At 45.4% G+C, this 16302-nt stretch overlaps 1 protein-coding gene across 13 annotated transcripts in view; it reads left to right on the top strand.

Moving 5' to 3' along the window:
- The window catches only part of SEC16B (SEC16 homolog B, endoplasmic reticulum export factor), a 36504-nt gene that overhangs the window by 8118 nt on the left and 12084 nt on the right, over window positions 1–16302 (top strand). For 11 of the 13 annotated variants that reach the window (XM_069480248.1, XM_069480257.1, XM_069480256.1 and 8 more), the window contains 8 exons: window positions 85–146; window positions 1523–1658; window positions 2308–2538; window positions 6971–7068; window positions 9045–9126; window positions 12902–13019; window positions 14126–14237; window positions 15879–15984. In XM_069480248.1, coding sequence (XP_069336349.1) covers window positions 85–146; window positions 1523–1658; window positions 2308–2538; window positions 6971–7068; window positions 9045–9126; window positions 12902–13019; window positions 14126–14237; window positions 15879–15984 — 945 coding nt within the window. The other 2 variants (XR_011234579.1, XM_069480250.1) reach the window with 2 other exon arrangements.

Genomic DNA, 16302 nt, shown 5'->3' with positions numbered 1-16302 from the left:
GTCCAGGGGTCTGATGCTGGACTTGATTGAAAGGGGCATTGGGTGGACACAGTCTTGAAGACCAAATCTAATTTTTTGTTCCAGATTATTCTTAATGATTCTGAAGAGCAAGAGGAGATGAGAATTTTCTCAGGACCCCTGATCAGGTAAATAAGTGCTGAGCAAGGGCTTTTGAAACCTAGAAAATCCCCTGCCCAGATCAGCATTTTGGGGGGATTTGTTCTTGGTTTCGGTGGAAGAAAATGTCTATCCTTGTTGGAGTAGAATTCTCTGTGCTGCAAGATAGAACCAAATGTGCCCTGAGCCATTTTGACAAGCCATCCAATAGTTGAAGGACAAAAAGAAAAATTAGCTAACAGTTTAGACATTTAAAATCAGTACCATTTTGCAGAGTTTACATGGTAGGAAGTTTTAGTGTTCTGTGGACTTGATAGATATTAGTAGATAAGTGGAGCACAGCCTGGGAAGTCATAGACAAGTGGATCATAGCGTAAAAAATTCTTGCAACAGTGGGTTTTTTCTGGAGAGAAATAACATTGGCAGTGTTGGAGTTACTCAACAGTGTGCTGGTCTGCCCTCTGCAGGACTTATCTGGAACTGCTTTTAAATTCCTGTCATATTTCTGATACTCAGGGCACTTTTGTTGAGGGGAGTCCTGGATAGGTGACAGAGAACCTGGATCCCAGGCCCAGGCATCCTGCTGACTAGTGGCACCATGGTGACAGGTCATTTAGCCCTCTCTGAGCCTTAGTTTTCCCTCTGAGAAGTGGTATAACACCCGCTTAGTCTACTCCAGGCTTGGCTGTGAGTCTCAGGTGATGTTATGCACGTGGAAGCCTTTTAAATATTATCACTGCTCTATAAGTGTATTCTTACCATTAAGCTCCCCCTCCAAGAAAGTCCCCATATGGTATCAGGCAGCTCCTTCAAGTAAAAATGAGCGTCGTCTCTTTCTTACACACAGGTATACAGGTGTGGGATAGAGGACTGAGTTGGGCGTTGTGGTTCTGGTCCCAACTTGGCTTTGTTTTCATTGGATGATCTAAAGCAAAAAATATTGCCAGTTTATCGAGCACTTAATATATGCCACACAATGTGCTAATTCCTTTTTGTATGGAGGTAGGTTCTTTTGTTGTCCCTATTTCAGGGGAAAAGCTGAGGCTCAGACGAGGTAAGAAACTTGTCAAAACTGAGACAAGGGAGACTCAGACTTAGACCCAGGTTGTCTGACTCCAAAGTCTGTGCTCTTGCCTGCTGTTCTGTGCAGTGACTTCAGGTCCCAGGGCCTCAATTTCCTCATCTGTACAGTGCAGGGAGTGTACGAGAGAATCTCTGAAGTCCCCGCCTGTCCTACAAGGAAATAACTATCCTGTAGCTACAGACTTATTCCCCCAGCCCAGGGCTGTCAGCGTCTATCTCACCCTCAGCCCAGCGAGCACCCGCTCACTGTGGGAGGAGCCCGGCGTCCTGAACAGGGGAAGTTTGCCCGCTCAATCTTTGCTCCCTGGTATTTTTTCCGTAGGGAAGATGTACACAAGGTGGATATCATGATGTTTTGCCAGCAGAAAGCAGCTAGGAGCCGCAAATCTGATTCACTGGGGAGCAGAGACTCAGCTCTACTGTGGCAACTCTTGGTTCTCCTTTGTCGCCAAAATGGGGTAAGTGTCTGCTTTCATGGGCAAGCAGATGCGGGCTAGACTGAAATTTTAAGTCTTTATGGGATAGATAAGATTTGGTTTATGGCATGATTATGAAAAGCAATATTAGCTGGGCATGGTGGTGCATGCCTGTAGTCTCAGCTACTCGGGAGGCTGAGGTTAGAGAATTGCTTGAGCCCAGGAGTTCGAGACCAGCTTGGTCAATGTAGCAAGACCCCATCAATAAATACATAGGTAGGTAGATAGACAAATAAATGAATAAACATCTAGCTAGCCAGCAAAGAAGCATCAGATTGCCCCAAGGGGAAAAACTGCTCAAATGTTGATGCCAGCTTGCTAATGGGAACCTTTCCCCTGATGCTCTTCTCCCCTGGCTTGGGGTTACTGTACAGTTCCTGGGTCCCTGTACCAGCCAGATAATACACCTGTGAAATTGTGAATCTTTCTGGTCAACTTGGTGGCTCCTGATAGGCAGAATTTAACTCAGGTAGTGTTGCTGAAGTTTGAAATAGAGTAATCCAAGGAAGCACTGCCTTGTGCTTGCATGACTGTCCTCCTTGTGACACCCTGGTGCCTTCCTTCTCCAGCATGGGCTCCCAGCACAAGGACTAATAGGATTCTCCCCTGGATGACCCTCCTTGCCTTACAGTCCATGGTGGGGTCTGACATTGCTGAGCTGCTAATGCAGGACTGCAGGACGCTGGAGAAGTACAAGAGGCAGCCCCCGGTGGCCAACCTCATCAATCTGACCGATGAGGACTGGCCAGTCCTGAGATCTGGGACCCGGAACCTGCTCACTGGGGAGATCCCCCCCAGTGTGGAGACGCCTGTGCAGATCGTGGAGAAATTCACTAAACTGCTCTACTACGGAAGGAAGAAGGCAAGTATGCCCTTCCTCCATACTTGTTTTAAAAAAGTAACCGCTGTCCGTTTCCACCACTCACACTTCCTCCAATTATATGACTAGTACACACTCATTTTAGGGAGCACATGAGAAGTTCAGAAAGGTACAAAGAAGAAAATAAAAACACCCATAGTCCTACTATTAAAAGATAATGAACACCTGGTAACACTTTGATATGTTTACTTCCAGCATTTTTCTATGCATATATATTAAAAATAAAATAAAATTATATATACAATTGTTTATTTCTCTTTTTTTAACTGAAGACTATATGGTGAAATACTCCCATGGCATTAAATATGCTCCAATAGCACTATGTAAAAGATGGTTGCATAATATTCCATCATATGAATGTATCATATTTTATTTAATCAACCCACTATTATTGAATATATAGGCCATCTACAGTTTTGTCAACCATTATGAATTATACCATCTGCACATCCCATTACGTACGTCTTTGGCTGATCTTTTATTTTTTTAGGATAGATTTCTAGAAGTGGAAATATTGGGTTAAAACATAGGTACTTTAAAAATGTTCTTTATATGTACACCATGTTAGTCTCCAGAAAGTGTGTTTACAAATGATACTCTTGCTACTCTATCTAAGGTTTGCCTACCAGTATCAAATACAGGTGCTCCTCAACTTACAATGGGCTTGCATGCTGATAAACCCATCGTTAAACTGAAAATATCATAAGTCAAAATGCATTTAATGCACTTAACCTACTGAACATCATAGCTTAGCCTAGCCTACCTTAAACATACTCAGAACAATTAGCCTACAGTTGAGCAAAATCATCTAACACAAAGCCTATTTTGTAATCAAGTACTGAATATCTCAGGTAACTTATTGAATACTGTACTGAAAATGAAAAATAGAATGGTTTATAGGTACTCAAAGTACCATTTCTACTGGATGTGTATTTCTTTTGCACCATCATAGAGTCGAAAAATCATGAGTTGGGGACTGTCTGTACTTTAAACAGATGAAGAGTGATGTCTAGTTTAATTTTGAAGTTGAGATCAAACTTAATAAAATTCATAAAAATTTAAATATTTGAATATATGATTAAAACCAATTGGAATAGATTTGATTCAAAAATTAAAAGATAAAAAACATGTAATGGAGAAATGATGTCCCCTCCCTCCAGACACCCAATTTCTCTCTCTGGAACTGGGAGATGTTTTATGCATATGTAATTGTTCCCCCTCTCCTTTCCCCTATGGCATACTAGATACCATCTCTGTACCTTCCATTTTTTGTTTGACAAAATATCTTCTAGAACACTCTCTATTGGGGTTGACATACTTTTCCTATAAAGGGACACATAGTAAATGTTTAACGCCTTGCAGGCTGTAGGGACTCTGCTGCAACTACTCAACTCTGGCCTTGCTGTGTGAAAGCAGCCACAGACAATATAGAAATGAATGGGTTTGGCTGTGTTTCAATAAACTTCATTTATGCACATAGAAATTTGAATCACATATCATTTTCATAGGTAGTAAAATATTATTTTTCCTGACTTTTTCCAATTACTCAAAAAGGCAAAAACTACGCTTAGCCAATGGGCTGTACCAAAATAGGCGGTGGGCAGGATTTGAACTTGAGGCCATATTTTGGGGACGTTTACTCTATATTCTATAGAAATACCTTCCTCATTATTTCTTATGTTGGCATAGTTTTCTATGGATAAATTACAATTAATTTAAACCCCTTGTAGATTGACATTAAGATTATTTCCAGTCTTTAGCTAAACAATGCTGCAATGAACAATCACTGTCATTTTGCCCTGTGTGAGAGAACACTTCTAGAAGTGGAAGTGTGGGTCAAAGGATATATTGGGTTGTAATATTGATACATAGTGACAAATTGCCCTTTTAAGAGGTTGAACCCATTCACTCTACCAGCAATGTATAAGAATGTATAAGAATGCCTGTTCCCCTAAATTCTCACCACAGTTTGTTTGCAAACTTTTTGATACGTGCCAATATGAGAAGTAAAAAAAAAAAAAAATTAAGTGTAGTTATTTGCATTTCTGTTATTGTGAATGAAATTGAATATTTTTTAATTTTCCACATTTTTCTATTGGGTTCTTAGTCCTCACTTACTGATTCATTGGTGCTCTTTATGTTTTCAGAACTTTCTGTCCAAAATCACAACTTTTTGGGGGTCACATTTAAAAAGGCTTTTCCTACTTCAAAATTAATTTATAAAAATGAAATTGAGGTATTTTCATGACTTCACATTTACATTTAAATATTTAGTTTCTTGTTTTTTTATATGATGTTCTTTGATTTACTTATTTTTAAATTTATTTTTAATGTTTTTCCCGTTTATCTTTTAATTTCTATATATTCATGGAGTACAAGTGCAATTTTTTTCATATCATCAAACTTTATTTATTTCAAAATACTAGAGGGGTATGAATGTTCCTGTTACCTGATACACGAGCGCTATTTTATTACACTGATACATCGCACTGTGGTGAAGCTGGGCCTTCAGCGCATAAATCACTGAAGGGCCCCACCAAGCAACCTCTCATCGTCCACCTTAAATTTATTTTTTCACAGTCTACTAGGGACTTGTAATTTCACCAGTGATTCATTTATTCAATAAACATTTATTAGCAACTATTACTTTTGAGACATTGAACCTAGTGGAGGACACAGAGATAAATCAGCCATGAACTCTTCCCTTAAGAAAGATAAATAATGACCATGACAACAACAGCAACAAAGGCAAAGATTTTGAAAATACTTGCTGCCTGCCAGGCACTTGCTTACCGTTTCACATGCATTATCTTATTTATCTTCATAGAAACCTTGTGAATTAGGTTTTCCTTGTTTTATGTATCTACAGATGAGTAAAGTTAATAAGTGGTAGAGCCAGGGTTTAGATCTAGGCAGTCTGATGCCTGAGCCTGGGCTTCTAACCACCCACACGTCACCTTTCATACCTTGACCCCGAAGTAAGCCAGAGATAGATGGAGAACTGCAGGAGTTCAGAATCATTCACAAGGAGATGGATATCAGTACTTCAAAACATTTATTCATATTTGACTGGGGTCTTATTTCTGGCATTGTGTGAAATTGATATTCTTAATATAAATTCTCAATTTCTTCACTTATTCTTAAATTATAGTTTTGGAGGAGCAGATTTTTGAATAAACTTGGTGATTCCCAACAAAGCATTAGTGACTGCTTTAAAAAAAGATTATTAAATAGCTAAAACATACAAAAGGAGCAACTCCTTAATGTCATTTTTTTTACTTGCATTGTATGTGTGGCTGAATTCCCTAAATATGTCTAATTGAATTTGCACCCTTGCTCTCTTCAAATAAGAATACATGGGGGAGTATTAAAGAACTTTTCAACTGGAGGTGGAATTATCTCATTAGTGATTCCCATCCAAAAATCATATTATTTTAATATAAAGTTATTAATGCCAGCTCAAAATCTCACGTATAAATAGGCCCTTAGTAAATAATTCCAAAAATTGAATGAAATGGTAAATATTTGTGTATGTTTTAAAATTTGAACTGCTTCACCTAGTTAATAGTGTTGGTAATTTGGCATATGAAAGTACTTGATAGTTAACAAGCAATTAGTTATAGTATTAGGCGGGATAGGTTAACTGCCACATATATCGACCTAACTGTAGTAGCAGTTTAGTTCTATTCATGTAAGAGTACCAGGCGGCAAGCACGCAGTGGGGCAGCCCTCCTCCGGGGAATCAGCAGGGACGCAGCACGTTGGAGGCTCTACTGTCTCCAACTTGTAGGTTCTGAAGGTTCCCGGGAGTCCTCTGCATTCCAGGCAACCAGATGGGGAAAAACGCATGGAGAACTGGGTGTGGGTAGTTTTATGGGCTAAACCTGAAGGTAGCACACAGTACGTCCATTTCCATCCCATGGCCTAGAACTTAGCTGCATGTAGGTGCAAGCGAGATGGGAAATGTAGTCCAGCTCTTTGCCCAGGAAGGAGAAAAATTGGCAGTCTCCACCACAGTGAAAAAAGACATTGTTCCTTTAATATGCCCCCACGAATACCATTTTGCTACTTACATTTTGAGACTCAATCCTTGGGGTGAGGTGCATCTCTCACTTTTGGTGCTTAGGTTCGTTCAAATGTTTGGTAACTTTTGCTAATGGGACAGGGCTACCTGGCAACTGTGTTTGAGGGGAGCTAGTGGAATGGCGTTACGGACTTTGACAAAGTGAAGGCTAAAGACAGATACTGTGCCAGTTAGAGCCTGGCTCCTTGCCATTCCTTTTTCATATTCAGATGTAAGGCCCTAAGAGTTTTCTGGAAACCCAGCCTCCAATGTAGCCGTGCCTGAGTGCAGGAAGTTGTTGTTAGAGGAAGGTGGGTAAGGCACTATTGAATGTGATGTTTTGGTTTTCAGGAAGCCTTGGAGTGGGCCATGAAGAACCACCTGTGGGGCCACGCTTTGTTCCTAGCCAGCAAGATGGACCCAAGGACATACAGCTGGGTCATGAGTGGGTGAGTCGGGACTTGCAAAGTAGATGGGTAGAGTAGCGAGGGCTGCCCCCAAAGGTGGTGCTGAGGGTGGGGACAGATGCAAGATGCACTGAGAAGCCACACACTGCAAGCATCTTTCCAAGTTCTCTTTTCTGAGCTGAAGATAGCATTTCTCTTCTGCAGATTCTTTATATCCTAGACACAGATGCCTTCTTTCTACCTGTTAAATCGAATAAAGCATTTTAGCAAAATTTCCCAGGGTCAGAGTTTCTAAAAATTAAGTATATTTCTAAACTGCGATCATCTTCTCTCCTTGGGAGGGGCTAGTCTAGCTAGTTCCAATAGTGAGGGAAAGGTGATCACTGGAGTGTACCTGATAGGCCTTAGAGCTGAGGGCTTTGATGTGAGGAGTTGCCTGCTGCCGAGTCTTGCAGAGGGGTGTGGGTAGTGAGGGGTGGTGGGGAATGGGGTAGCAGGACTGTGAGCCACACCAGGAAAAGGGTAATAGGACCAGGAATTAGATTCAGAAGTCTACATGTGCGGCAGCGGAGGGTGCCGAGACTGAGAGCTGTGCTGAGTTAGAAATCATGCCAGCACACCGTGATCTGGGCGCCAGGGCACAGGACGAGGAACGACGTCCAAACCAGGACAAGATGGGGGTGGAAGCAAGGGGGCGTCACAGCCAGCCGTTTGGATAAGGGAGATGAAGAGTAAAAGAGAACAGGATGGAATGGAGGCAGTGGGTACAGGGGAGCTGAGTGGCGAAGGGTTTCTGAAGGAGCCCTCCGGGCCCCAGCTAGCATCCGTGGGTTGCCAGGGACAAACCTGCGGTGGGTGGGGCAGGGAGCCCCCTGCAAGGAACAGGCTTGGGTCAGGCAGTGAGAAGGATGTTGCCTCAAAGTGTCTGTCACCTAGTGTCGGTTAAAGCTGCAAAGCTACCCTCTCGGCTTAATGCATATTGGATTATCTATAAATCCTGTTGGGCAGAGGTTGGACTAGAAGGACACGTCCACTTGAAGTTCAGTCTGTGGGCCTAATGGCTGTCACACTCCCTGGGTATTTATTCTCAACGATGGCCTCAGTCAAGTCTCTTTACTGCTCTAGCCCTCAGTTTTCCCAGGGAGCAGTGATGCCACTGCGCACTGCGTTATGCTCAGCGGCTGGGATGGCGAGGAACACTGACATTGTCTTGCGTTGAGTGCGCTAAGCCCCTGTGGCAAGGGTGCCATTAAACGATGGTGTTCTAAGGATGATTTTCCTCTGGGTTCTGAAAACGAACATCCCAGAACCCCACGTTGTGGCATACATCTCTGCTACAGATTTTTGCCTTGGGCCATTGATTTTTGATGGGGCCCAGTGAATTGTAAAAAATCTCTCACTGAGTATGCTTAAATCTCAAGTCAGCTATAGAGCTTATTATATCCTTGTTAAGCATATCCCAGGGTTTGTCATCAGCAGGATCATTTCTGGTCCCTGTTCCACGCCTCTTTGGTTACTGAAAATGGCTATTTAGTGCTTGTGAGTAAAAGTACTACAGACCCAGCTTGTGATGAGCCAGAAAAACAGCACTGAGCACTGTGAACTTGGCACAGGAAAGGGCGGTCAGGGAGGGGTAGGAGCTCGGGGAAGGAGGGGCCCAGGGAGAAGAGCTTCTAGCTGAACTGCTGCGGCCCTCCAGGGGCCTTTGTGATGGCAGTGGGTTGTCTCAGGAATAGGACAAAGCCTACAGAAGCGGTTATTCCAGAATTAGCCATCAGGGCTCGGGTACAGAAAGTACCCCCTGATGATGAGATCTACTCAGGGAGTGTGATAGAATGAAGACCCTGCCAATCTCCCCCAAAGGAGGGTGTGATAGAGGTATAGCAAAAAGCAAAGAGATGCTCATATTCTGAAAGAAGGTGCCAAAACCAAACAGAAATATGCAAGGCCCAGAGCCTTGCTCGCCATGGGAAAGAGGCTCCCTGGGTGTGGCCCCCTGACTGTCCCTCTCTCCGCAGCTTCACCAGCACACTGGCGCTCAACGACCCCCTGCAGACCCTCTTCCAGCTCATGTCGGGGAGGATTCCACAAGCAGCCACGGTACTCTTGTGATGGAATTTCTTCAACACCCGGCATCCTAAGGGGAGGGGGCAGGGTGGGGGCTGCTCCGGAATGCAGCGTGGCCATCAGGATGAAGCATGGTGATGCTAGCTTGTTAGTCCCTACCGTGTGTGTGCCCAGCCCTGTGCTGAGTGCTTCGATGCATATTATTTCATTTAACACGTGGAGGTAGGACTTATCATCTGTCTTGCAGATGTGGAAACCGAGGGGCAAAGGTGTAAAATGACCTGAGGTTCAAGGTAATGAGTAGTGGGGCCGAGATAGCCCCAGACCTGTCAGAGCCTGCAGCTTGCCCTCCCACAGCCCCACCGCTGCCCGCTCGCTGCCCCTGCTGGGCTGCCCCCCACTTGCAGGAAGGCGACCTCCCCTGCAGCTGGCGCCTTGGAGCTGGGTGTGCTGAATTTTATGTCTTCTAGAGTTGAATCTGGCTGAGGAGAAGTCTGAGGCCAGCCTGATAGTTTTCTCGTTAGGAGAGACTTGATCTTTCTGTTCCAAAGCATTCCTTCCTTGTCTTGAGAGTCTAGCGACTTGACGGGTCACAACTTGGTGTTGACTCTCTGGGTCAGTTTTTCGTTAGGGAATATGTGGGCCCTTTTAATATGTACGTTCATGTCTTAGCGTTCAGGGAAGTTTTCGTAAATTATATCCTTTAATATTTGTTTTGTTCCATTATATTGGTTTTCTTTTCAGGAACTCCGTGTGTGTGTATATATATATGCAGTATATATGAATATATGAATATGAATTACATATATAATTTTTATTTAAGAATTTTTTCTCTCTTTTCTTTCTCCCTTTCTCTCCCTCCCTTCCTTCCTCCCCCTCGCTCCTCACCTTTCCCTCTTTCTTTTTCTCTCTCTCCACCCTCGGTGTCTCCCGGTGTGTTCTCACCGGTGTCTCTGCCTCGTGCAGCTCCCTCTCTGTCTTTGTGGTCTGGTTGCCCCCTTCGCTCCTGCGCTCTGCAGGTCTCCACGACCGTCTACTGTCTCTTCCTTGATCTCTTATGGCTCAGATTTAGACTCTTGCTTACAGAAGAAATTGCTTCACTATTTTTCTTAAAGTCACGATGAAATGTTTGGTGACAATTTCTCATTTGTTTTGTGGTAACATCTTTGTGGTGAATGTTCTCCTGCTCTCTGTTTATTTTACATGTTACATTCCTCCTTCTATCTTATGGTATCTTTGCACAGATTCTGTGCTTATTCCTTGATAGTATGCACCTTTAAAGGAGTTGAATCTTTCCTGGGCCAGTTATTTACATTAGCTTTGTTCTGGGGAGGGGTGAGGGCCGTATTCCAGGCCATCTGGCACGTTCCGCGTGACCCAGAGTTTTCCATGTGAGCCTGTGTAGCCTGTGCCTCTCCCCGCCAATGGAGAGGGCTGGGGGACCCTCTCTCTCGTGCCCTGTCTCTGCTTCCTCCTGCATGCACCTCTGTTCGATCTCCAGCACTCTTGGCAGCCTTTTCTCCTATCTTGAGGCTGGGTTTAAAAAACCTTTTTCTTTTTAATTATTATGGGTACATAAGAGTTGTACGTATCTATAGGGTACAGGTGTTTGCGACGAACACTAGTTTTAATGAAAATGGACTTCACACTTTTGCATTTGTCCTGCTTATTGCTTGTGGATAATTCTAAGAAGAAAAGAGAAATGGTGGCTTTCATGCCCCATCATCAAATCAACTGGCTATTTTGTAACACAGAGTGTGCCTCACAATCCAGCTGACTGTCCCCTGCTCTGCCGCAAAATTGCATCATGTCACAAAGCACCAAATTAGCTGTGGTCCATTGGGTCTTATTGCAAGAGGAAAGTTAGTTAAATTTCCCTTACTTTTAGGTGAGAAAGCTCAGGAGCCACAAGTAATGTGCCAGTGCAGTGCTTGACCTTAGCGTGGGGGCGTTTCCCACATCCTGGCATCCACCGCAAGGCCAGACTTGGGTTGCACCAGGGGAGCCGCGCGCTGGGAGCGCGGCAGCCGCACGACGCAGACGCCGGTTCCTACGCGTTCCACCTGGGCCCTGCTACCCACTGCCACGCGAGCTGGGCTCTGTGCCTTATTCTCACAGAGCCTCAGTTTTTCACCTTTGTGGGGATTTTAGTGCCCAACCAGTAGAGTTATTCTGAAATTTAAAAGAGAGAGAATATCCGAACATATCAGCCACCAGGCGTGGCCCATAGAATCTGTTAATAAATGTTTGTGTTCTCTCTCCCCTCTCCCACCATAGATCTACTTACAGTGATTTTGTCCAAATCACCCAGAAAGAAGACAGAATAATGACTTCCAAGTTTCGTCTGTTTTTTTTTTTTTAATTTTTTTATTTTTTAAGCAAGGGCTTTTCTTCTCTTTCACTGGTTCCTTTAGCTGGAGCAAGAAGGCGCCTGGCTTACAAGTTAAAATGGGGGCAATAATGGTATCTAGCACATGTGATCATTGGTAGGAGAGATGCTTAGCACAGGGTATGGTTCATGTTCTGAATGTGATGAATGAGAACTGCTATTACTCTCATGATTTATTATCATCTTCATCATCCTCATTTGCACTGCATTGCCCAGGCAAATGGAGTTGGGGTTGGATAAAGCATCTTTGATTCCTTGGTATAATTATTGCACAAAGACCAAATAATTGGGAATAGTTTTGACCTCCAGATCTTAGTTATTCTTGTCAATCTCCCTCCTCTACCCATCTATGTAACAAAGTGGAAGTTAGATTAATCTGCAAATTACTTCTTTTCTCTGTGTGAGTTTATACCTACATGTAATTTACGAAGTGCAAACCAAGAGTGAAGCACGATGCTATGTGCTTTACATACTATCTTATTTTATTATCAACAATAGCCTTGTTAGGTAGAAATTATGATCTCCATTTTAGGGATGAAAGAACAAAGATTCAAAGATATTAAGAAAGTTGCTCAAGGTAACACAGTAGATGCAGGACTTGAGTTGAATCTAGGGCCTGTGTTGTTTCCATGGCATTATATTATTTCTTTATTGATATTTTGTGCCTTGAAATCTCCTTCTTTAGAAGGGTGTCCTTAGGGCAAACGGTAGGGAAAGCACAGTGTTTGTGGGGCTTTGTCGCATTTGACTCCCCTGTGTACTCTCTGCTGCCACTGCAGTGCCGCCTGAGGGATGGGGCATAGCCCTGGGCTGGGCAGGGGAACCGGGATTGAGTCCTGGCTGGGCCCAGGTGGCTTGATTTTCTCATTCCTAAAGTGGCAGTAGGAACTAGACTTCATAGGGTTGTTGTGAAGATTAAACAAGACGATGTGTGTGAAAAGACTTTTGTAAAAACAGAACATTCACTGTCTGGTAACGCATGAAACAGGCCTACGTCCCCCTAACTGCTGTGACAAGGAAATGCCACCTCTAGCTGTGAGCTAAGGATGTTGATTTTCCTTCTCCCATGGACACATCAGGGGTTTTCTGGGTTTTGTGGCTAGCTATTTGGGGTAGGGGCACTGGGAAGAAATTTGAAAATTAGTAAGTGACCAGCAATGTCATTTTATTTATTTCCCAACATCCATGTGTTTTTATGTATCTGTATGCAACTGTCTATCTGTCCTGTCTGTCCATCCTTCTGTGAGTTTTGCTTTATTTAAAAAGAGAGCTCTAAGTCAATGACTGGCAGCATTGCAAGTGGTCTAGTGAGCATTCCCTGAACTCCAAAACAGGAAGTAGACAACAGCCTTATTTACCTACATTCTGACCAGTCCTAAACGATCCTGTGCGTTTTCATTATTTTCTGCTGTTTTCCAGTGCTGTGGGGACAAGCAATGGGGAGACTGGAGGCCTCACTTGGCTGTGATTCTATCGAATCAGACTGGGGACGCGGAGCTGCACCAACGCACGATTGTCACCATGGGAGACACCCTGGGTGAGCAGACACTGGCCCTGTCCCCTCCTCTCCTCTAGGGTATGCCCAGGCCAACTGTGAACATCTTGTCCTTAGATTCTTTGATTCTGTGCAGGGCCAGAGTCTATGCCCGGGCGTTTTCCTGGAGCCTTTCCAGGGAAAGGCGTGTCCTTGCCTCTCTGTTTCCCAGAATCTCTGGTGCGAGCTAATGCGGTCCAGGCCCTGGAGATGTGGTGTTCTGCTGCTGTAGGAGTCTCCTGTCGGAGATGGTTTTCCACCCCTGGGTGGGTTTCCCTTGTAGATGGGGTGAAGTCACGGGGCACCCTGCCCTTACTGACACCAGTCCCCAGTGACCAGTTCAATCAGACGGGAAATTCTGTTTTTGCCTGAACTACCCTGGGTAACTCTGTAGCTTTTATTTCTATCATTTCTCTGTGAATGTGGCCTTATAAATGTTCCAGATTAGTGGTTCTCAAATTTGGCCAAGGGGCAGAACATCTAGAAATCATGGTGTTCTGTGGAGCTCTGTGGAATAGTGCTCTGCCAAATTCGAAGTAGCCGTGTGTGCGGTCGGGCCAGGTCCGCGGGGGCCGTGCACGGCCCTCATGTTTGTCAAGCCTTCCTGAGGGCCAGACGGGGTGCCAGGTACAAACCCCACTTGAATTAACTCAATTTTGAGGCAATACAAAATGTGCGGGAGAACATTTTAAAATTGGGAACAGTTTGGTAATCAATGTGATTTTTTATGAGCACTGGGAAAAGTCTTCTGTTGTCTGACTTTAGCAGGGGAAGCAGCAGTGCCCCAGGAAGCCTAATCTAGGAACTGCCGCTCCCGGTGGCTGCTTCCTGGCTCAGGTGGAGGCGTCTCTAGCTCACTTATCACCCTCAGGGAGGACGAAAATGTTTAGAGAATTCCTGATCAAAAATCACCTGGGGGAACATGAAATGGTGAAGAGAAATGCAATGTCTGAGGCCAAAAGTGCTGGTGGGAGAGAGTGGGGTTTGGGGTCTGTGACTCGCACTGCGAGAAGCTCGTTCATTTACTTCCCTGAGGCTTCTCCGCTCTGACCCTGGGGTCCCACCGTGGCTGGGCTCCCTGACTGGCTCTCGCTCTGCTCCGCCTGCAGCTGGGAAGGGGCTTGTGGAGGCGGCTCACTTCTGCTACCTCACAGCTCACCGGCCCTTCGGCTACTACACCGTGAAGACAGACCACCTGGTCTTGCTGGGCAGCAGCCACAGGTACGTGACCTGGGAGGAAGGAAATGGAAAGGATGTTTTCCACAGGGTTATGTTAGCCCTTGCTGGGTTTCATGTCTCCATTGTTAATTTTCTTGTGTCAGTGTCACTACTGCTGGTCCCCTTATGTGGGATTGTTTCCCGTGCAGCTCTGGCGAGAGGATGCCCAGTGGACGCCGCATCACAGCACTGGGGGCTTAGGCCCAGGCCCTGCTCTGGGAAGGGGCAAGCTGGTGCTTCTGGGCTGCAGTGTGCCCTTCTTGCCACCGGGTGGCACCCTGGCTCCATAACCAGAGATTGCCTCTAAAAAAATGTTCTATGTGAAGGCCTGTGCCTTGTGTTAGGCAGCCGTGGGTGTGTTCCGGAAGCCCACCCTGGGCAAAACTGGAAGGTGGAGGAAGTTTATATTTTGTCCCTGTTGGGGGCCCTAGCACCCCCACAATGACTTAGTGCACAAGCTACTTAGAGTCCCACTAATCCCTTATTCTCTGTTGTCTTTTCACACAGAAGGACCTCAGTGAGCCCTTGGAGGAGGGATAAATGGACAGGCCTGTGTGCTCCCTGGTGTCCTCCCCGTGCTGTATCTCGCTAGCCCCCTCCTGATGATAGTTAAGATTTACCAAACTCTTACATTGTGTCGATCATTTTCTTTGCACTATTTCTCTTAATTGTTAACAAATTTACCCTATGAGGAATGTATATTTTTAATCTTCACGTGTAGAGGACAAGCAAGGCACAGAGACGTTAAATAACTTGTCTAAGACAGTACAGCTAGTGTGTGGTCGAGTTGGATCTGGAATCCAGGCATTCAGGCTGTACCAAGCTGCCCACCTCTGTAGCAACACGCCCACCTCTGGGCCTGCATTCTCCAGGCCCGGTCTCTGACAGCACATAGCTTATGTCAAAGAGGCCCCTCTGTGCCAAATGTGACAGTACGTGTATATGGGTTAGTATGGCTCCCCCCATGGTTGTGTTGCATGGGGAAATTTCTGGAGAGAAAGCCCTAACCTCCAGTAATAACCTGGTGACTGTGATTTCAGACACCAGGGTAAGTCGTTGTGGGGAGAGATTTCAGGGCACATTCACCAGTCCTCTTCCTCACTGGCAGAATAAACTGTCCTTTGGATTTCTGGCTCAGCAGTCCTCTTCATCCACTGCCACACCTTCTTGTCCCAGTGTTCCTGGAGTGTCACATGGCCCCTCTTGTATGCTAGTTTGCTCAGACTAGGGGTGCCTTTCACAGGTGTATGCAGGAGCTAGGGGCATGGAGGCTAGCTCTCAGCGTGTGTAAGAGGAGGACCCAGTGCCCCTCAGAACAGCGTGCCTTAAGTTACTACCCTCCAGCAAGAGGTGGGAGCCCCCCTCCAAACGGTTCCTGCAGCCTCTGTCTCCCAGCACCTCTGGTGCCGAGTTCTCTTCCGTTCCCTCCCCAGCTCAAGGAGGTGGAGGGAGAGGAGGCAAAACGTTCACTCTGGGGGCCCAGATCTCTTTCTTCTTTTGAAGCTGCCTCAGGGATCAGCCCAGGATGGAAGCTCTACCATGAAAGGATGCAGCTGGTGTTTGGCTGTCTGCTAGGATTTGAATCCTGCGTCCCCCTCCCACCTGCACACCTCAATCTCTTCTACTGTTATTTCCTGGTTTTAGTCAAGAGTTTTGGAAATTTGCAACAACTGAGGCAATGCAGAGGACGGAAATCTTCGAGTACTGTCAGATGCTGGGCCACCCCAAATCCTTCATCCCTTCCTTCCAGGTAACTGAACCCCGAGGAGGCCACCGCCCTCACTGTGCCACACAGCTGTGGCAACTGGCTTCCGGCCTTGTTATTTGGCGCACAGCAGCTGGGCCTAACTCATCTCCTGAAATTTTCTTCATTAGGTGGAACATGGAAAGGTTTAGGATTTCCTTTTATATCCCCCAAAGGTTTGCATTTTATAATACGAAAGCAAAACCTTGCCGAGGCCTCTCTGCCAGAGGCTCCTGCCTCACTCCTGACGTGTGAAAGTCGTGCCTGCGGTCCTGTGCCCCGCACCTCGCTCCCGGAACAGCCCCTCTGCTCCTCTCTCCAGAT

The sequence above is a fragment of the Eulemur rufifrons genome, chromosome 8 (assembly GCF_041146395.1).
Source record: "Eulemur rufifrons isolate Redbay chromosome 8, OSU_ERuf_1, whole genome shotgun sequence".
Taxonomy (NCBI): Eukaryota; Metazoa; Chordata; class Mammalia; order Primates; family Lemuridae; genus Eulemur; species Eulemur rufifrons.
This window is presented reverse-complemented; position numbering and strand designations above follow the sequence as displayed.